Genomic DNA, 22,292 nt, shown 5'->3' with positions numbered 1-22,292 from the left:
GGCCAAGGATGGATGTGAGTATCAAAAACACGAAGGCTGTAATAGATTGAAGCGCAGCAGCATACGAACAACCCCGGCGTCATAATCACACTGAAACAGACGCGTGGGTTTTGGAGGGTGCTAGTTCATCAGGATGAATGCTTGGTTTCCCCCTCCCTGCTTTACTCGCCAACGCGATCCTGCACGATGCAGGAGAGTCCTCCTCTGTAAAGAAGCGTCGCTAAGGCGCGCAGAAGGAACGACAGTCAGTCAACCCCTGCCGCAGTCTCGGACACGGGTTCACTGACCCGCCGCCGAAGCTCCAGGCGGAAGGCAAGTAGGGGCTCTTACAGGGGACCAAGGGGGTCCCGATGTCCCGGCCCACCGGGCAAATCCACACTGGGGTTCGCTTTAAGGACTTGGGTAGCAAGAGTGGGGTGGGCAGGAGAGGGAGGAATTGATGAAACAAAATTGCAAAATGTGGATGATTAATTAGTGGGGGAGGGGGGGGTGGGGGGTTCATTTATACTATTTGTTTTATTTCCCTGTGGGACTGAAAAAAGGGAGGGAAACAGCTGTGATGAGGAACGGAGGCCGCTCCATCTCTTTACACATTTTAATGAAACTCTAGCAGCCAGTGGAATAAGAAAGAAGAGGCGTCTTTTGACAAAATAAAGCCTGAATTATAAAGAGTAAACTTGACCAAAGCTGGGACCTAGCATGTTAATATTTACACAGTTACATCAGAACTATGCAATTTGGTGTTGCAACTGCTTTGCCAATTAGGGATTAGGAAGGCGGGACTCGAAGGTTGCCGAACAACAGACAAAATGATTTATTATTCTGGGGTCACTGGAATAAAGTATAGATATGCTTAAATATTTCTGGAATTTCACCTACTCACTCTTACACAGGCCCAGGGCCAGACTGGAGCAGACAAGCCAGCACCACGGTCCACAGCCAGACGGCAAAGGCCGCGCGGCCAAAGCCGAATTCCTTTCAAGGATGATTTCATTCCTCTGCTAATAATGTCCTTCTGAGTGTTAAATGCATTTGCCCATCCAATAACCATAATCAATAGTTTTGACATCTGCAGCCTGTGATGTGGCATTGGGTGCATCAGCTCCGGTTCTATTTTCTGTCTTTTTGCCTCTGGACAGACCTCTTAAATTCTCTCAGCTTGTCTCTTCTTTTTTTTTTTTTTAATTTAATTTTTGTACTAGGGTTAACTTCTTGGAGAGCTTTGATGAGGACGGGGGTCCTAGCGAGGGCAACACTTAGCACAGACCCGTGCGGGACACGCGGCAGGCATCCAGTCAATGAAGCGAGGGCACAAAACATCCACACCTGATCATGGGGCTTTTCCAGGACCTCAAAAGGCAAACTCCTGGCTCTGAGGTCCAGGAAAGGCCAGCCCAGGCTGAGGCCACGTGGGTGCCACGGGAGACCACGGGGGCACTTCGGCCTCTGTCACCTGGACAAGGGTCCCCGCCCCCAAAGCCCCTAAGAGACATGGCAGAGGTCCACCCGCCAGCTCCTCTGCCCTGTGCCTTCTGCCTGCCAGGAGCCAAGCAGAGAGGGTGCGTGGGAACCATCTGTGCTCGCCCATGAGGTCCACCCGGAGCTGTGGTGACTCACGCTTTCTGGCACACCGGACGCCGCCAGCCCCGCCAGCCCAGCCGAGCGCTCTGTGGGTGCAGTGCGGCGCCTGCCCCGGTTGGGGGAGGGCAGTCTCGCCTCCACTTCGGGGTTCAGGCCTGGGACACCCAGCCTCCTGCCACTGATGAGTTCTCAGGTGACCCTAGTAACTGACATCCGGCCGAGTCCCCCAGCCGCCTGAGATTCAGGGGAGCCCCTCGGCTTCCTCTCCCAGCCCTGTAGCTAGTGATGCCTCCCCAAAGGGCCAACGACATCACCCCATGAGATGGAAACAAAGCTCAGGGGCACGCATGCGTTTGTCACCTGCCGTCCCTGTGACTCGCACGAGGCAGAGCAAGGGGCCCGGAGCCCCCGGTCGAACCCCGGGGAGAGCCCACGTCCAGAGGCACCGCCAAGGAAGGACGGCCCGGGCTGCTCCACACCCTCGAGGACTGTTCCGTCCGCAGGGACGTCAGGCCAACCCAGCGCTCTCTGGAGGCGGGGGGACGCCAGAGGAGGGGCGGGGAAATGTCCCCACCTGCCCGGGGCTCGCCACCCAGGTGGAGCCAGCTTTGCCGGTGGCTTCTCCCTCCAGAGCCCCGTGTGGACGGACGTAGGGGCCTCCTCGGCTCCGTCGGTGGGAGATCCAGGCCCCCGGCGCTGTGAGCGGCCTCCCCAGGAGGGACTGCTTGCCAAAAGCTGCGAGCGGCTTGGTCAGCCCAGGCAAACGGGGCCGGCTCCCCAAGCCCGCCAGCCGGCCCCCACAGGGCGCCCAGAACGAGCCGCGGGCGTCCACGGCCCTCGCCCGCGCCCACTCCCATGTTTCCCAGTTAACAAAGACCAGGGTTTGGGGAGTGGGGCAAAGCCTACTTCCTCAAAGCGCTCCGCACGTCTGGGGAGATGCTGGGAGCAGCGCGCCTGCCCCGACATCCAGGCCCGCTGGCCGGCCGGCAGCTGCCCTGGGAGGTGGAGGCCGCCGGGCAGAGGACAGCTCCCGCGCCTGGGCCTCCAGCTCCACGGCCCCCGCCCCCACTCCCACCGTGGATGGCATCCAGGCCTGGGCCCCGGCCCCGGGCACTAGCAGGCGTCATGAATCTCTGCACACGGCGGGAGGGACTCTGCCAGAAACTTGGGTGTCTGGTTGCTTTGAGCAACTGGCTTGGAAGGGGCACCGGTGACCAAGAAAATAAAAGGTGACTGCCAGCAGCCGGAGGGCATTCCCGCTACGCGCAACAGCGATAACGCACCACGGGCGCCCGTGTGCCCGGGTTTGGGGCCAAGGGAGCTCGCTCTGAAGGAGGACTGGGGGGGGCGGGTGGAGACAGGAGACGGGGCGGTAAGTTTTAACGACTCCAGCCAAGAGCTGACATGAAAGCACGGCTGCTCCGTGTCCCCCGAGCCCCGCGGCTTCTACAAACCGGACACACGTAAGCCTCTGCAGAGCCTTTCCTCCCTCCATCTCTTTCCTTTACACTCAGGACAACTTGGGGGCTGGGGGGGGGGGGGGCGTCATGACCATTCAACAGCTACCAGGGTCAGGAAACCTGCAAAGACTCTGAAATGGAGACAGTCCCGTCTGCCTCTCCGCCCTCACTGCCGGCGACGCTGCCAGCCCCGTGCCCGCAAAGATGCGATCACGGCGCAGGGACTCTGGTCCGCAGAGAGGCAGGTGCAGCGGCGGACAGCTCAGCCCACGTGTAAATCCACAGATGTTCCTCACTGGTGCCTGCGTGTGTACTTCTCCGAAACCTCGGACACACGGACGATGTCTCCGCGTTTCCCTCATTTGTTAACGAGTTTCGTAAAATCTCTGACATGCGTGCATTTTGTACTGTTTACAGTCCGAATTTTATCTTCTTTTTGAAATGATCCTTTTCCACTGGGGTCTCACTGCCAGGAAATGGCCGGGTGTGGCTCTGAGCCCAGATCAGCCCACTCGGTAGAGAAGAAAACAGGACAGTGAACCTATCTGGTGCGTGGGTAATGGGCCGAACATCTGTATTTCATTTAATCCTCATTCTTCAGACGAGGAAGCTTACGCGCAGCTTTACATAGAGATTAAGTGGAAAGTGAACCAAAGGCCGACTGTGCTTCTCCGTCCGTTGCCGGCCCCCAGGCAGGCCCTCCACCCTGCATGGCCAAACACTGGGTCCTCCCTGCTGTCCGTTCTTGTGGCGGCTGACGTGAGGCCCTAGCCCCGAGGCCCGAGCCCGAGCCCGGCTGTGAACGGCCCTTGGGGAAACTCCAAAGGCCTGAAGCACCTCCCAAGCCTCTGGAGAAGCCCCCCACCCCCCGCCCGCCCCCACATACCCCGGAAGAAACACACCACCTCTGAAAGCTCTAAGACAACTTTTTTTTTTTTTTTTTTTTGTGGTACGCGGGCCTCTCACCGCTGTGGCCTCTCCCGTCGCGGAGCACAGGCTCCGGACGCGCAGGCTCAGCGGCCATGGCTCACGGGCCCAGCTGCTCCGCGGCACGTGGGATCTTCCCGGACTGGGCCACGAACCCGTGTCCCCTGCATCGGCAGGCGGACTCTCAACCACTGCGCCACCAGGGAAGCCCTATAAGGCAACTTTTTAACATAGGGGTGCTGGTAACAGCCATCCACAGAGAAAAGCATGTCTACAGGCGTGACTGCCTAAAAATGAAAGACAGGAAGGAGGGAGGGAGGGAGGGAGGGAGGGTGGCCTCTCACGGCCATTTGTCCATGGCCTGGGGATCTGGCTCCTGGTCTGCAGCAGAAACACACTGAGACTTTAGTTATTAGAACCCATCCTGCATTCTCGAAAAAGTCCCAAACTTCAGTGCTATAAAACATCACCTAGGGGCGTGGCTTAAAATGCAGATTCCCAGTTCTGCCCATAGGGATTCAGGATCTGACCTTCTGGGGGGGGGGGGCGGGGCCAGCAATCTGTATTTTCGATGAGCAGGCCCTGTCGTTTCTGAATCAGCCTAACTGGGGGTCCATCTGCCGTCCCCAGGACGGATAAAGGACTCCATGACCTTGGGTGGGAAAAAATTCCATCTTCATTTAGTGAACTGGGGCGTTTCCTTCAAGTACAAACGCTGGTCTCAACGTGGGGTAGAATCTGTCGCACCTGGGCCTCTGCTGCCGGTGGGATCGTGTGCGCTCAGCACTGCAGCCAAGTCCAGAAGCTGCTGGGCAGCCACTCAGCTCTGTGAGGAGCTCACGCCTCACTCACCGGATTTACTTTGCTGGGAATCCGTCCCACGATGGAGCTGGGCCCCTCTGTACGTCCAGAAGAGAGTTTTTATTTTACACGCTTAGAAGTCTTTACTCCGAGATGGGGTCCATGGCACCTGGGGGTTAGGGACCCTGGTCTGAGCCAGGACCACCAGAAGCACAGCCGGGGAACGAAACTCCTGGGTGAGGGAACGGACCCCCCCCCGGGGGCTGCCGCTGGTCCAGGTGCAGGGTGGTGCCCCTCCCCCACAGGAACGTGGCAGCACAGCGACGGGAGGGCTGGCAGCCGGCCCTGCACGTCTTCCTCTCATCCGGACCACAGTCTCTCAATCGTGATGCTGGGCCAGGCCACCAGGTCACAAGACGCCATCCACAAAGGCCGGGTGCTACTTAGAAAGAAGCAGATGCTCACCTTCGATCAGGCTGCAAAGGAGGGCAGACGCTGCTGCACCCCAACACACAGCCTGTCAGAGCCTGTCAGTTGGAGATTAGGGCCCAGAGAGGTCAAGGGGCTTACTGGAGGTCACACAGCAGGAAGTTTCAAAGCTGGGCCTCTAACCAGGTTTCAGGCCCCCGAGTGTGCTGCCTCCCCCTTCACTAAGCGGCCTCCCGTCCACAGCAGGACAAGCGCAGAGCCTGCGAGAGAGCCTCTGGGCTCACGGGGGCTTCCCTCCCTCTGGCACCTGTCGGTGCTCCCGACGGACAGGGCTTGTCGAGGCTGGGAGACCGCTCCGGTGGCCAAGGACCCACAGGCACCGCTGCACTCTCGGACCAGACCGGCTCCGCACTCTCTTGGCCTCTGCTGCCCGAGGAGCCCGGCCTCAGCACAGCCCGTGCCCGGGCCGGGTCAAGACTCGGGGAGGACAGTGGACTGCACCCCGCCGAGGGCTTCCCGGTCGAGCCACCACCGCACAGACACACCTCACCGCAGCCACCCTCCATGAGTGCAGCTGGGCGACCCGGGTGGACCGAGACTCGTCCGCACTGAGGAAGGAGGGTGACGAAGAGCCCCAGGACGTGTGGCAGCCGGGCCGGCCGTGGGGCGTGGGCCTCCAGAACCAGTGTCAGGTTCAAATGCCCGCCCTGCCGCTCACTGGCTCTGTGACCTGGGGCCAGCTGCTTTACCCCTCTGCACCTCCCTCTGTCTTCCGTGTCTGGCACACAGGAGGTGCTCAGTGAGTACCTGCTGGCTGGACACTGAGTGTACACGTCGATGGGAACAGCCACAAACGTAACTATACTGCACAACCTTTAAAAGGCTCCCCTCCCGGTCCACGTGACAACTTGGCAGCTTACTCACCCGTTACCGAGGCTCCGAGAGACAGGGCTCCCCTGGAGCTCAGCAGGGTCAAGGCCTTCCCGGGAAAGTCCCGCCTGCCCTGGGGTCTGATGGGCCTGAGTCCCCAGAGCCTCCCCATGACTCAGACGCTGGCTGTGCAGAGGACTTAGTCACTTCCCCAAGTTAAAAACATTAAAGGGACAAAACAAGAATTCGTGGTGCTTTTTCTTCAATTCTCCCCTTCTTTAAAACGTTTAATTTTTCTCTCTTTTTTTTTTTTTTTCTGGCCATGCTGCATGGCACGCAGGGTCTTAGTTCCCTGACCAGGGATCAAACCGGTGCCACCTGCAGCGGAAGCGCGGAGTCTTAACCGTTGGACCGCCAGGAAAGTCCCTAAAATGTTTCATTTTTAAATAATGATAAATTCACAGGGAATTGAAAAGAAATGTGCAGGAGGTCCCGTACCCCCTTCCCCTGCCCCGCATTAACACCCCGCACGGGTGGAGGAGGGCATCGTAGCTGCCAAACCAGGAGGTCCGTACAGGCCCTGTGCGTATTCCGATTCTGCCAGCTCCACGAGTGTGTACGTGTGTGCGCGTGTCTGAGCAGCTCTCTACTCACAGAGCTCGCTCCTTTTTTATTGCCAACTACTTTTCCACGGTGTGAAGGCCATCACAGTGGTTTCCAGTTTGGGGCTGTTAGAAATACAGCTGCAGTGACCGTTCTCGTGTGAAGACAGGTCTTCATTTCCCTGGGGTAAGGGCCTCCAGAGTGTCATTGTGGGGTTGCTTGCTGAGTTTTAGAAGAAAGCGCCAAACTGTTTTTTCCAAGAGCTGCACCGTGTTGCATGCCCCCAGCAACAGACGAGACCCAGCTTCCTGGCACCCTCCCAGCGCTTGGTGCTATATCACTGTCTGGACTGTAGCCATGCTGGCAGGTGTGTGCTGGTATCTCACTGTGGTTTTAATTTGCATTTCCCCAACAGCTAATGATGTTGAACATCTTTTCCTGCCCTATTTGCCACCCGTATCTCTCTTTGACGAAGTGTCTGTTCATGTCTTTTTTTTTTTAAAGACTCAGGATTACTCTTTTTAAATTTTATTTATCTATTTTGGGCTGCATTGTGTCCTCGTTGCTGCACACGGGTTTTCTCCAGTTGCGGCGAGCGGGGGCTACTCTTCGTGGCGGTGCACGGGCTTCTCACTGCGGTGGCTTCTCTCGTTGCAGAGCATGGGATCTAGGCCCGCGGGCTTCAGTAGTTGTGGGTCGCGGGCTCTTGAGCGCAGGGTCAGTAGTTGTGGCAAATGGGCTTGGTTGCTCCGCGGCACGTGGGATCTTCCTGGGCCAGGGCTCGAACCCGTGTCCCCTGCGTTGGCAGGCGGATTCTTAACTACTGCGCCACCAGGGAAGCCCTGTTCATGTCTTTTGCCCATTTTCTAACTGGGTTGTTTATTTACTGTTGGCTTTTGCGAGTTCTCTATGTTCTAGACCCAAGTCCTTTGTCAGCTCCGTGGTTTGCAGCTGTCTTCCCCTAGCCTGGATCTCGTCTGTCCGTCTTCCCCACAGCGTCTGTCACTAAGCTGAAGCTTTTCATTTTGATCAAGCCCAGTTTATGGGTGTCAGGACATTTCTGACAAGCCTTGGAGGGGCTGGGCTTTGCATGTCAGGTCTAAGAACTCTCTGCCTGGCCCAGGTCCTGAAGATTTTCTCCTATGTTTCTTTTTTCCAAAGTTTTGTCCTTTTCTGTTTTACATTCAAGTCCACGACCCATCTTGCATTTACTTTAGTATGAGGTGCACGGTAGCTGGATGTCTAGCTACTCCAGCTCCAGTTGGTGAAAAGGCCACGGTCCCTCTGGGGAGTGGCCTTGGCACTTTTATTGCCGATCAGCTGGGCACGTCTGAGTGGGTCTGTTTCTGGGCCTTCTGTTCTGCCCCATTTTCTGTCCTCTGTCCCTCTGCTGACGCCACCCTGTCTTGATGGCTGCAGCTCTGTAGGTGTTAGCAACAGGTAGAGTGGTTCTTCCCACTTTAAAATTCTAGGTTTTGGGGCTTCCCTGGTGGCGCAGTGGTTGAGAGTCCGCCTGCCGATGCAGGGGACGCGGGTTCGTGCCCCGGTCCGGGAGGATCCCACGTGCCGCGGAGCGGCTGGGCCCGTGAGCCGTGGCCGCTGAGCCTGCACATCCGGAGCCCGTGCTCCGCGACGGGAGAGGCCACAGCAGTGAGAGGCCCATGTACCGCAAAAAAAAAAAAAAAAAAAAAAACAACCTAGGTTCTTTGCCTTTCCACATAAATTTTAGAATAAATTTGTCCATGTTTCCCAAAATCCATGCTGAGTTTTTATTTTCTCCTTTTTAAAAATAAGCATTTGCAATGATCTACACTCATGCAGGCATGTTTGCAAACCCCTGGCCAACGGTGCCCCAAACCTTTTCCCAAAGTCTCAGTAGATGTGAATGCAACGTCCTTGGCCACGAGTGTTTACCACTTAGTAAGTGGCCTCCTGGGTGGCCCTCCTTTGGGCCAGTGTCCCCTGCCCCCTTGAGCTGGCCCCTCCCCCAGGAGATGCACAAAACCAGAGGAGCCGCTCCCAGCAGCGCGGCTGGTCCTGGGCTGGGAGGAAGCTTCCTCAGAAAAATGGCTGGCCACCTGAGCTACAGCAGTGTTCTGAGGGCTGTGAACAGCCAGCCTCACCCAGGGCTCCTGAGCCAGGAGGGCGGGGCAGGGCCCGAGAATCTGCATTTCCCAGGTGCTGCTGCTGCTGCTGGCCTGGGGGCCCCACTTTGAGAATGCCTGCATTACATGATAGACTGCTGTTACATTTTTAAGTAAAGACTGTATCGTTCATGTTATTTAAAGGAAGGGTGGAGAAGTGAGGAACATGCTTTCTTGCAAAATAAGTCTAATTTTAATCATATGTTGGCGACTCATAGAATCTTCCCTGAAGGAAAAATCACAGAGTGCAGGACACATAACATGAAAGCAGCTGTCACACGTCACACGTGTGGCAGGACTCAAGTCCCACACACGGAGGGCTCTGTGGTGTCAGCTCATTCATTCTCCTGTCGTCCACTCAGGGTGGGAAGGTTACCCGTTCCCCGAGCTGACCCGGGTCGGAGCCGGGGACAGCCAGGCCCTTCTTACAGGAACAAGCACGCACTACCTGTGTGGGACGGTAACGCCCCAGAGACGTCAGGTCCTCGTCCTAGAACCTGTGATGTGACCCCGCCTGGAGAAAGGGACTCTGTGGGTGTGACTGAGCTGAGGATCTTCAAGTGGGGACGTGACCCCGATGATTCGAGTGGGCCCTCAGTGCAGTCACAGGTGCCCTTAGAGACTTGGCACAGAGCCAGGGGAGAGGCCAGGTGACTACTGGGGAAGAGGCTGGAGTGATGCAACCACAAGCCCAGGACGCCTGAGTCACCAGAAGCTGAAGAGGCTGGAGGGACCCTCCCCCTCCCCCCCGCTGCACCGGAGCTGCCAGCGGGAGCGCGGCCCTGCGACACCTCGATTCCAGCCCCGTGACGGTGATCTGGGGCTTCTGGTCCTAGATCTGTGAGAGGGAACGCTTGCTGCTGTAACTCCCCAGGTCTGGGGCGATTTGCCACAGCTGCCCCAGGACACTCACACCACGTGTGGGCACCTGCATGTCTTATTTAATCCTTACGAGAGGCCGGTGAGGCGGCAGAGACCTCGGTCACCATTCGGCCCAGGAGAAAACGTCTTCCTCGAAGCTCAGACAAGGAACTGGCCCACAAACCCCAGCCTGCCTCCAGAGCCCACCCTCCCCGCTACCCCCCACTCTCACCCACGTGCCCAGGGCCAGATTCCCCTCCCACAGAGCAGACCTCCCCAGGCTGCTCTTGGGCTACCACTTCTGTGGCCACAAGCCCACGCTAGGACATCCCCACTCAGGAGGGCAGATGCTCTGAACTCAGCCTGTCCTAGAGTTTACCCCAAGGCCTACAGCAGCTAGGGACCATGTCTTTAAGGAGGAAGCAAAATGAGAAGATGTCTTTTGGAGACAGTTGTCGTGCTCTGGGCATCTTTATTATACTGTGGCCACCAGACACTGGACCAGAAAATAGACAGGAACGGGGTATCAGTTAGGATGGAGCAGAAATCCAGTGGCAGAATGGGGCCCAGTGCCATCGGGGACCCAATTCCTCTCTTTCCACTCCACCGTCCTTAGCATGTGGCTTTTGTCTTCATGACACAAGATGGCTGCTGCACCTCCAAGCATCACATCTGCCTTCCAGACAGGAGGGGGAAGGGTAAACAGTGCTCACAGGCTGGGTCCGTCCCTTCTAAGCAGGAAACTCATTGCTTCCTTAAAAGCCTTACGAGGAACACTCGGCTATCACCTCCTTGACCTGAGCTGCCACATGACCAACCCTAACCACAAGGGAGCCTTGCAAGTATTTTTAACGGAGCCCACTGTCACCCCAGACAAGCCAGAGTTCAATCAGGAAGGGAGGAGAGAAGGGAAGATGGCGTGTGCCAGAAAGGCCCGAGCACACGGCTGCACGTGGGGCCGTCAGTGCTTCGGGCGCCAGCCTCTGTCAGGAGGTGACTGCTCAACCCGCCGGTACTCACGGGATTAGCACATCATGCCTGTGTTCTTAAAGATCCTTATAACGCTTTTTCTGGTTATGAAAATAATAGATATTCACTGTGGATAAATCAGACACTACAATGATGCATAAGATAACCCCACCCACCGGGAGTAAATACCGGCACCGTTTGGGGCTCGCGCACCCCCGTCTGCCACCTTCGCCCTCTGCTACTGTAAGTGTGGCTTCGACTGAGTCACGCCTTCAACACCAGAAAAGGCAGTGTGGTCGAAACAAGTTTGGGGTTTCAGGTAAGACAATCTCATCTTCATCCAGGATCCACCACCTGCTGACCCCGTGACCTTGGAAAGCGTTTTGGTTTTTATCTCTGGTGGCGTCTGTGTCTTCACCTGCAGAACAAGGACCGGGTATGGTGAACAGCATTAAACAGTGCAGGTCAAAGCCCTTGGAACAGGTGTGTGGAGTCGATGGCGGTGCCAGTGCAGGTCGGGGGGGCCCACTAATCCTCTAAATGGTAAACCGGGATTTAGCTTTTCTGTTCGGTAGATTTGATTTTTCCAGGTGGAGGAGGCTCGTGCAGACAGCTAAGACCCTTATCGGAAGCGGTGCACAAATCCCTCCCCCAAAGCAGGAAGGGGTCTCTTCCTGGTTGTACGTTTGTGCCCCCAAATCCAGACCCCCGCCGCAGCGGACAACCTGAAGCCCAGAGCCCTTTTCCAGCCGTGCCCTCTGTCCACCCTGACTGCCCAGGAGGGGTGCGTCCTGCCCCGCAGCGTCGAGGCCCAGGGTCCCAGGAGCTCAGTCCAAGCTTCGCGTTCAACGCCTGTTGAACGACCGTTCACCACTGTTCTCCCCACTCGCAGGTGGGGCCAGGGTGGGCCCCACTGTCAGGAAGGGGCACCTCTTTGGTGTCACCCAGACCATCAGGGGCAGTGGGGTCCGCGTTGCAAGGCACAAGTCCGGCATGGAGCTCGCTGTCCGCCCCCCCCAGCCCCCGCCACAAGCCCTGTGTCCGAGCAGGAACATCCCCACATTCCTGGGGAGGCCAGAACCTTTGCCCAGGGGACGGCGGCGGCCGCGCAGAGCAAACGCATCCTTCGTTCATCCTGTCGCGGCCCTCGCCTCGCCTCACCCTTCACCCAGCAGACACGGGGGGAGGGGTGCGGGCGGCCCACAGGGCTGGCCCTGGACACGTCCCAAGAGCGGCCCTTTGCTGACCATTTACAATAGGCCGGCGGCCACAACAGCCCTGCTGTGTGGAGAAAACTGAGGGCCTGAGGTCACAGTGCAGCGTCCCGCCCACACACTGGGCTTCAACCCAGCTTCCCAGATGCCTGGTCCCCTCTCCTCGCCTAGGGCATCGCCAATCCCGGGGAACCTGGCCACCCCACCACCAGGTGCCACGGGCACTGGCTCTAAGTAAAAAGAGCTCTCTCAAGGTCCCCCAAGGCAGCAGCACCGCTGGCCCCACTGCAGGAGGTGGTCTGATGTGCGGGCAGCAACAGGCGGTTTGCTTCCCGGTTCCCTGCAGCTCCTTGGACCCCAGGGTCTCTCCTGGGGCCCCAGGGAGGCCAAGGCAGGCGAGCACGTGAGACACCGTCCTACCTCTCCATCACGGCTGCACCGAGGCTGTTGAGAGGTTGGCGCCTGCCCAGTGGGTCCTTCCCAGCTCACCTGGGCCTCTCATGAATAACGCATCCAGGGTGAGCTCGCCAGGAAAGCGCAACCTGCACAGCTACCTATCCTGCTTGAAGGCCTCGGAGGGTCCGCCTCGCTCGAGACCCACCGCTCTGACTCCCACCTCTGATGGAGCAGCTGTCTCTCCTGGAGAAGGTATTTGCGATGAGAGGCTTTTAACAGCCACACGAGGATTATTAGCTGGCAGCTGCTGCTCCCAATAGGAGAACATCTTTTCTAGGCTGGTGGGCACGGAGGCAAAGGGACGATGGCCTGAAGAGAGCCCAGGAGGCCGGGCGCCAGGCTGGGTGACCTCGAACAAGTCAGGTCCTGCAGGTGGAATCGCTCGTTCGTGACACATACCCTGTGAGCAACCTGCGTCAGAACCACCTGGGGACACCCAGGGACACCCCCGGAGCGTCCCTCCCAGAACCAGAGGGTGAGAACCCAGCGGCTGGGGGAGCCCCCAGTTCAGCCCAGCCGTGAACCAGACGGGGCTCTCTGAGTGTGGACCCTAGACCAGCAGCAGCAGTGCCTCCTGGAAACGTGTGAGAGACGCAGGTTCCCAGGCCCGCCCAGGCCTGCTGAATCAGACACCCCGCGCTGTTTTACCCCCACCCTCCCCACGGGTTCTGGTAAGTGGCGTCGCACTGGGTCATTCCAGAAGGGGTTGGAGTTGGACGTCCTGTGAGAGCCACTTCCCACCCTAAAACGTTAACGTTCCATGCGGTTTCTTCCTTGGAGGGTTTGCATTTCACAGCTGAGTAGTGAGGACAAAACAGGATTGTAAACAGGGGATCCAGGCCATGTGGTGTGCGCCTCAGGGACAGTGTTTTTATAGCAGAGGGTTTTCTCACTTCGCCCCACGTGGGTGGCCACCGATCGGGACACCTGCTCACATCCACCAGATGTCAGCAGGTAAACGTGAACTCGCTGATGGAGCCCCATCCTGGGGGCTGGAATGGAACGCAACACCCGCGTGGCCTGACAGGCCCAGCGTCAGAGGCTTAGTCCGCAGCCTCGGATGAGGACCCCGTGGTTATGCCCGGCCCACCTGGACGGTCCACGAAACGCTCCATCTCCCATCCCTGACCCAATCACCCCTGCAAAGTCCTTCCACCGTGTCAGGTCACACACCTGCCCTTCTGGGGATCAGGGTGGGGGAGTCTTGGGGGCCACCTTCCGGCCCCTCAGAATCACCTCATCTCAAAACAGAAGGTCATAACCCACCCTCGGGGGCCTAAGAGGGCAGAGGCATGCGGGACACGCACCCACCCACCCGTGGGCCTGGCGAGATCCACCTGGCAGGGGCGGCAGGGACCGCGCTGAGGTCACCCTGCCACATGGAGAGCGGCAGCCACCTGGGGTCCCCTCTCCTGGCTGGTAGCGACCCCCGCATCCCAGACTGCACAGGATAAACACCTCCCAGGCGCTTAACCAGGCCGGGAGCAGCCTCAGGCCAGCCTTGCCCTCCTGCCTGCACGCCGCAGAGCAGAGGAAACCGTGGGTGAGGAAGCGGTGGGGTGACACCCCCAGGACAATCTCGTCAGCCCAGACAGGGACAGACTGACCACACCCTCCCCGCTCTGTCACATCTGCTATTTGGGGTGCTTTTTAGACCTTTCAAGAGAAACGAATTAGACAAATAAAGGAGACGCATAATTAAGGGGACATTGAAGGAAAGTGCTAGGACCTGGCGGCGAGCATCCAGACACCTGACCCCCCGAGATGGTACACGGGCTCCTCCTCCGGCCTCATCCGTGGGCGTCTGCTGTACCCCCTGTCCCTCCGTTGGAGGAATACTCCTCAGGAGCCCCATCTGCCAAGGACCGTCCGTTAATTACGAGCAGGGGAGGCGCCAGGGGCAGGACGGAGCGGGGACGGGCTCGTAACGCCTCTGCAACGCGCTGACCTCAGAGATGCGGGGCATGTGATGGGGGCTGGAAGCCGGCCCAGCGCTGGCGCCCATCCACGCTGCTCCCTCCGCGGGGACCCACCGGCCAAGAAGGAAACGCGCTGTGCTGGCCCAAACGTTGCCAGATGTGGTGAGGCAAGAGATTCTGGTTATTAAATCCTCGATTACTCAGAGGGGGATGACCTGGAAGATGACCTCCTCATGGACTCCCGAAACCAGCCTGCTGGGCCTGGGCCCAGACTCCGCCTTCCTGAAACCTGGCCTGCTCCGCGCAGCTGGGCCTGAGGACGTGTCCTTCCGTCCACACACACACGGGCTGGTGTAAACACTTGCCTTCTGAGTGTGCCCAGCCCTGGCTTCCAGGATCCAGGCTTCTCCCTTCCAACCAAATCTGCACCAACCAGAAGCCACCACACAGCCCACTGTCACCCCTTCCCCAGCCCATGGCAGACATCATCAATCAATCACCAAAATTCCAAAGCCAGGGCTTTGGAATCCTTCACAGCACAGTGCTTCAGGCAGGTCCTCAATACTCTGTCCACCTGAAATGACACATATTCACTTATCTTGCCTGAGATGGCTGTTTGCTTTCAAATACACACTTCATAACACTATTTTGAAAATGTCCCCCAGGGTCTCCCGGAAATGGCTTTTACACTTGCAACGGTGGAAATTCTTCTTCACGTCCAAGTGGTGAGGGAAGCCAGCAGGGTTCCACGCATTTATGGTGTAAGGTGTCTGGGCTGCTGGCTTAGCAAATCTGGCCACAGGCAGCCAGGGGCCCACGGCCTTCTGTGTTTATTTGTCATGACATGGAGAATAGGGCAGAACATAGGATCTCCACAAGAAATGTGAAGCAATGCCCTGGGTGAAGCCCAAGCCTCCCTCTGAGTCTCTGGACGTCTTCAGGGGCTCTGGCGGGAAAGGCTGGGGTCTCACCTAGAGACTCAGGCTGCCACGTGGATGCACCTTGAAGATGGGATGCTGAGGGAGGAGGCCAGACACAAAAGCCAAATATTATCTGATTCCGTTCAGGGTAAACGTCCAGACCAGCAGGTCCACAGAGACACTGAGAGGGTCCGGGGCTGCCGGGGGCACCGGCAGGAACGGGGCTCTGCGTGGGGTGAAGAACGTGTTCTGAAATTGCTATGGTGGGCGCCGCACCACTGCACGGACACCCTAGAAACCAGACACTTGTACTGTTTAAATGAGTGAACTGAATGGTACGCAAGTTACAGCTCAAGAAATCTGTTGTGTCTTTTTCAAGATGACATCTGGGAGGCAGATGAACCCTCTCCACACAGCCAGGGTGCCGGGAGGCTCAGAGCTTCCGGCCAGGTGGCCCCGGCAAGCATCTTAACCACGCTGAGGTCCAGCTTCTGTGACCATAAAATGAGGTTACGATAACTCGCCCCGCTCGTCTACGGAGACTCACGTGAGGATGAAAACCCAGGACGGCAACGGCCTGGCGCGCAGGAGCCAGGAAAGCCGCTCCCTCGGGAGCAGGCGTGATCCCAGAGCCGGAGCTAAGGGGCCGCTCTGACCACTCCTGCGGGCTGTGCCCGCCCCTCGCCCACCCGGGAGGCAGGGCCCACAGCTCCCACGGGGTCAGAGCCACTCCCTGCAGGAGAACAGGAAACAGACGCCCACACCCATCCACAAGGCCCACCGGGCGCATGTGGAGGGCGCTCTGGGGAGGAGAAACGTTGCCCCAAACGCGGGTGCAGGGCGCCCTCCCAGCAAGGAGGGTCTCAAGCGGGTCCCCAGGGGGGAGGCGGGGCTGGCTCCGGCAGCCGCGGGTGAGGGAGGACTCGGCAGGGTGGGGGAGCAACAGAGTGGGACCTGCACCCACGTGGAGGGTGACTGCCCCCCCCAGCAGCTAAGGAGTGAGGGGCCTGGTGGAGGGGCCAGAGTCCGGCCAAACCCACAGCCCCGCCGCCCGCAGGCAGACGCAGTAGCACCCAAGGCCGGTGCTCGGGGTGGAGGAATCGAGCCTCATGACCTTGCTGGCAGCCCGGGCCCAGGTCTGGGGAGGCGGACGAGGGCCCCTCCTACCTACAGGGGCCTGTGCACTCTGGCGACTTGGGACACCGCTGCCAGGAAAATCAGAACCGCGAAGTAAGCACTCGGCCTGGAGCCTGGCAATCTTCCCCCCTTGAAAACTCACGCCATGGGACTCCAAACCCACGGGACAGATCCCTGCAGGCAGGGGCGGGGACGAACGCAGTCGGCTCCCTCGCCCGGCAGCTATAACACGTCAGCCGCAAGTGCCCGGGGCTTGGGCTCACCCGCCCAGCACCTCATGTCTGTCTTTTCAGCTTAAACCGAACTCCCGGCCTGGAGGGACCCTCTTCTCGGAGTCCAAGCCGGGAAGACGATGGGGGTGCCCGACAGCCGACACTTCCAAATCTGGAAGCCTGACCACCGCCAGGTTCAGACCCGATGGGAGCCCGGGCACCAGAAGGCCCCGAGGTCTGACCCCATCCTCGGTGGGGCGGGAGATCCTGCCCATGTTCTCAACAACCAAGAAACCGCCCCCGCCCTGCCTCCGCTACCACTCAGGACGCGGGGAGACTGAGTTGCCATCGCGTGGCAAGGGCTTCCCGAGATTGTACGTCACGCCAGATCCTTGCACAAAGCAAAGTGACACTTCAGGGGAAGCAACCTCTGAGGCTGGTCTCTGGCCAACCTCATCCATCTCCCTTCCTGTTCTGCCATTTGAGCCCCTCCCAGAAATCCCGCTAACAATCCAGGGCCTTCTCCTCTGTGACAGCGTTTAGTGGATACAGGGCCCTACGGAAGCACATGCGGTACATGGCAGAAGGGCCAAGAAATGCTTCCTAGCGGCTCGCATTTCCATCTGTTTCCCCACCAGATCACGTCAGTGCTGAGTTCATATCATCATTCTGGGCTCTCTGAATTACCTACCAGTAGATGGTAGACATAGCTCTAACCCCGTTAACTGCCGTATTTTAAACACACACACACACACCAAGTTTTCACATCGTTAAGAGGCCTCCAGCTGGGCCTCACCGTCTGCCTAGCGGGGGTTTTCTAGGGTAGCACTCGGGTATAATGGAGAAGAACAAAGGAAGGGACGAACGACTTCAGCACAAAACAGGGGACTTAGTATCCGAACCCCGGGATTAAGATTTCTGCCGCGCACTAGGTATGTGTCCTTGGCCAAGGTCCTCAACCTCAATTTCCTCATTTGAAAATGGTAGTTGCAAAAGCAAATGAGATAAGAAGAAATAAAAGCACAACACACAGGGCCTTTGGGAAGCTGTGTATTGTTATCAGTGTTACTATCCCAGCTCTGCAGGAAACAGGATTGCCAAGTCTCATCTTTCATCTTTCCTTTACCATTTAAGAGGTGGGCTTTCGTATTTTAATTTAAAAACAAACACATAAAAGAAGCCAGAACCCATGGGGGGCTGCCATCCTGCAATGCTATGAAGGTCCTAGAGTGAGGGTGGTGGGTACATCTGCACGTGTGGACGAGCCCTCCCGGGTGGTTCAGAAAGTCTATGCACAGAAACCGCGACTGTCACTTCTGCTGGCGGCCTGACCGTATAATGGGAAACAGACACGTCAAAGCACTGGGAGGCGACCTGCTTTGAAACTTGCTCAAGTGAAACCGTTAGGAAGAGACCGGTGGCCCCATGTCTGGTAAAATGGCTTGTTACCCATAGTGCAGGCTCTTGACAGGTTATATGCAGCTGCGAGCCCCCCATTCCGTCCGTGGTGGGTCGGGGGACCCAGCCCTGTCTCCACACTTGCTCAGAACAGCCGTAACGAGATGCACATTGAGCAGAAAGTGTCGCTAATCGGGCCTGTCTGCGGCACATCCGAGCCTGGGTGGTGAGACAGAAGACTGTCACCAGGGACATATCACAGGAAAAAAAAAAAAAAAGAGAATAAACTGGGCAAAGAATAGAAGGCCCGAGGGAAGGAGGGAGACCCTGACTGCGCCCTCCGAGCAGAGACCACAGACAGATCTCTACGCGCCAAACTTATCTGCCTCTGGGCTCTGGCTTTCGGTCCAGCACTTGAATTGTCAACAGGAAAGCAGAATGCTTTGTTTTGCCATAAAGATGTTTCCAGACTGCATTTGTTGCCATGACTTGGTTGTAAGTCTGAATGCATTAATAACAAGAAGAAGACACAGACAGCCCTATCACCAGCACATCCCACCTCCTAATGAAAGCACTTCATTTCACACCCCACTGCCAGCCGGCGGGGACCCAGGGGGCCTGCACTTACCCCGGAGGCGGCCGTGGCACGTCTGCCGCGTGTCCTGCGGGTGGCGTGCGACGGGAAGGCTGTTGACGTGTCCTCCCCTACTCCGCGGGCCCAGGTGCCTGCGGAAACCGCAGGGTGGCTGGCGCTGCCTCTCCCGGAGCTGCTTCGCCCTCAGCTGGGAAGTCTCAAGTTCCGGGCGGTCTGGGATTCCCTCTCCCCTCGCACACACTTAACCCTGCTCGTGCCTGCCGAGGCGCGGTTGGAAGAAACCCAGCCTCGTGTGCTCCAGGACGAAGAAGCGGCGCCTGGTCCCCGGCTGGCTTCCCTCCTGCTTCTCCTTCGTAAACTGAACACATGTGCAAGGAGCCGGAAGATGCTTCTCTGCAGAGCGGGCCCGCTTCTTAACCCTCTGGACCGCTTCCCTGGGCAGCAAGGGAGCACCTGCCGGCAGGGATTTCTGGAGACGTCCACCCCGGGGCTACCAGCCCGCAGGTCTCTGGGGGGCTGCCTTTGGCCGGGCTCCTCTGGGGGCTTCCCTCAGAGCGTGGAGCGGCTCAGACCCACCCGCAGGCTCGGGAGGCTGGTGGGTGCGGGGGTCGAGGAGGCCGAGAAGCGTGGCCGGGCGGATACCAGCCTCCCCCCTGGTTCCCCTCAGATGCTCAGCGGTCACGCTCCTTCCGGGACCGGCGTCCTCGTCCAGCAGCTGTCCACAGCACCGACACGCACACACCAGTGACCCCGGGGGGGCGGGAGGGGGCTGTATGTGCCCGGGAGGGGGGGCGAGGGTCACCTTTCCTCCGAGCTACGCCCCTGAGGTGGCCATTTTGTAGTCCCACCACGGCGCCCTCGACTCTCGCGAGCCCCCGGGGAGACAGAGCCCGACAGCTTAACACGGCCATTGTTGATGTTGACCCGAAGCGGGTGCTGGAGCCCCACCACCCGCCAGGCTGGGATTCCACTGCCGAGGCAGGAACGGGAACCGCCAGTGACGCCCCGAGCGCCAGCGGCCGCGGAGGGTGAGAAGTCCCCGCCTCCGAGGACCTCCAGGCACGCTCGCGCACGCTCACGCACGCATGCGCACACGCTCGCACAGCCCCCCACATACGTGCCCACGCACACGCTCACGCACGTCCCCACGCACACACAGGCGCCCAGGTCCTCCCTCGCGGTCTGACCACGTGGACCTTGTGAGGCCCTTGTTATTATGCTCCCCGGTCACACGACCCTCCCAAAGTGTCTCAGGAATCCTCCCTCTTGACTAAGACCCCTTCACGAAGGACCCTCAGTAGCCATTAGATGGGGAGCCTGAAAAGATGCGTGCCCGATCTTGGTTCAGATTCCTGGTTCCAGAACTCAGCTGATGCCCCACGAGCTCCAATCCACAGGGGACAGACATCCCTGGGGCCTCCTTCAGTGGCTCCCCCTGAAGTGGCTCCTGCTCCCACGTGGAGGAAGGGGTGAGACCCTGAGCACCCACACCACGGTGGAGAGGCAGCAGTGTGTAGGGGCCCTGTCGGGCTGCCCCCTGCAGGCCTGCAAGGCCTGTGCTTGCCTAGCCTCAAGACCAAAGAAGGAGCCCGGAGTCGGTGACAGAGCTTACGTGTCAGAAGCAAGGTCCTGGAGCAACACCCCACCGTGTGCGGCGGACAGTGGGCAGGACGATGTGGCAGCCTCCAGCGGGGAAGGGGAGGTTACCAGTTACAGGGGAATTGCCATCAGGTGGGCTCATTAGTTACCAAGGAAACCAGCGGAGGGGCGTGCCCCTCTCCTCCCCTTGATGAGAACAATCACCAGCTGGCCTGGGGCAAGTATGTATGTAGGAAGGTCAGTCAGGTGCGTCGGGTGTAAGTGAAGCAGGCGCTGGACATGCAGGTCCATAGAGGTCGGACCCTGACTCTGGAGCCAGCTGCCTGGGTTCAAATGTGATTCCACCACTTACTGGCTGTGCTGCTTGAGGCAAGTTGCTTAACCTCTCTGAGCTTCAGTGTGCAAATCTGCAAAATTCAGATGATAATAGTACCTCTCTAGTGGGGATGGTGTTCAGGATTAAATGACTTTTAACACATGTAACATTCTCAGAGGTGCTATTACTAGAACTCAAAGGAGAGATTCTACCATCCCCTGGTCCTGACACAGGGCTCCTGGGAAGCCCTGTAGTTCCAGCACATAAGAGCAGGCCCCAGGCAGTGAATCTGCCGACACGTTATCTGCAGCCCTGAAAATGCTGTGAACCTCTAGGGCAGTCACTCGTGGGCACTCCTCTGTGGAAGAACTGCCAGATCCAGGAAACATGTTACAAGGATGCTGACTAACTGGAAGCGAAAGGCCCCCAAATAGGGGGCTGGTAAATTAGGAAACATAATGACACAGGTTAGCGTGCAGCTCACGGGGTGATGCTTGAGGGGCTGCTACCCTTGTGGGCTTTATATCTGAATATATATATTTAGATGTAATTTTAATAGGCTTAATAGATATTAATATATATATTTAGAATTCTATCTAGAATAGACAAAATTAGATCTCCAGGATGGAGGGCGAATACGTGAAAATAAAATGATTAGAATTGGGGTTTCCCTGGTGGCGCAGTGGTTGAGAGTCCGCCTGCCGATGCAGGGGACACGGGTTCGTGCCCTGGTCCGGGAAGATCCCACGTGCCGCGGAGCGGCTGGGCCCGTGAGCCGTGGCCACTGAGCCTGCGCGTCCAGAGCCTGTGCTCCGCAACGGGAGAGGCCACAACAGTGAGAGGCCCGCGTACCGCAAAGAAAAGAAAAAAAATGATTAGAATTTTTACATCATCTTAACTGATGTCTGAGACATTAAATGCTGAATCGAGGAGGTGGGGGAGGGTGGAGAAAAGAAGAATGAATAAACTGAAATACCCCCAAACTTTAATCTTGGAGTTTTGTACAATGAGCAGGATTGCTTCCGTAATCAGGAAACAGACATTTGCAAAACAAAAAGCCAACCCTGACCTCTCCCACATGTTCAGTCACAGGCTCTTCCTCTGAGATGTCTCCCTCATTGCTCCCACTTTTCTGTTTCTGCTCTTCTCTGCCTGACCAAGCCACCTCCCTCCTCCAAAGGGCCACCCGCTGTCCCCTGCCTGGCCTGCGGGCCCGCAGCATCCTGGCCCATTGCCACGCTCACCACCTAGGGTCTGCTGCTGTTCTTGCCCGACTTACAGATGGGAGCCGAGGCTCTCAGAGGCTAAGTGGCCTGCCCAAGTCACCAAGCTAACAGGTGGCAGGCCTGGGACTTGAGCCCAAGCCGTTCCTCACGGGGTGAGGAACTCCCTCGTGGGGACCAGGGCGAAGGTGCCAAGTCCCACGTGGGGCTTGCCTGGGAGCTGCCCTTGGGGGCGGTGGCCTCACGGTCCATGTCGCAGTCAGCCAGGCGTCCCCACCGTCACAGGGAGCATCTGGGGGCAAGTCTGCACCGCCCTGCAGAGGAGCGGACGGACGCGGGCACTCAGCCAGCAAGGGAACATCACAGGTGTCCAGGAGCGGTGTGTTTGGGCAAAGAATCCCAACATGGCGGCTATTTCAGGGTGAGTGTCCAGGGAAGGCCCCTCTGAGGACGGGGAGGGAGGGACCTGGGGCGGAGCCGGCCGAGTGAGGGACCTGGTCAGGTTGGCGAGGCACCTGGCCGGGCTGCTGTCCACCCGTCATTCAATCAAACGCTCACCTGGGGGCTGTGGGTAACCTCTGTCATCAGCCGACTTTAGGTGAAGGAGATCCCCCTCCGTGATGTGCGGGGGCCTCGGCCACTAGGCTGAAAGCCTTTT

At 58.2% G+C, this 22,292-nt stretch overlaps 1 protein-coding gene across 7 annotated transcripts in view; it reads right to left on the bottom strand.

Moving 5' to 3' along the window:
- Positions 1-10,203: 10,203 nt before the first annotated feature.
- The window catches only part of BANP (BTG3 associated nuclear protein), a 133,328-nt gene continuing 121,239 nt past the window's right edge, over positions 10,204-22,292 (bottom strand). For 3 of the 7 annotated variants that reach the window (XM_067019726.1, XM_067019724.1, XM_067019725.1), the window contains exon 13: positions 10,209-11,063. In XM_067019726.1, the coding sequence (XP_066875827.1) occupies positions 10,884-11,063 (180 nt within the window). In that variant the 3' untranslated portion in view covers positions 10,209-10,883. Of the gene's footprint in view, positions 11,064-22,292 lie in introns of all 7 variants that reach the window. The other 4 variants (XM_067019728.1, XM_067019731.1, XM_067019729.1 and 1 more) reach the window with 3 other exon arrangements.

Source organism: Kogia breviceps, chromosome 18, assembly GCF_026419965.1.
Source record: "Kogia breviceps isolate mKogBre1 chromosome 18, mKogBre1 haplotype 1, whole genome shotgun sequence".
In the NCBI taxonomy this organism is placed as follows: Eukaryota; Metazoa; Chordata; class Mammalia; order Artiodactyla; family Physeteridae; genus Kogia; species Kogia breviceps.
Note: the sequence above shows the minus strand (reverse complement) of the source record. Positions and strands in the feature narration are given on the sequence as shown.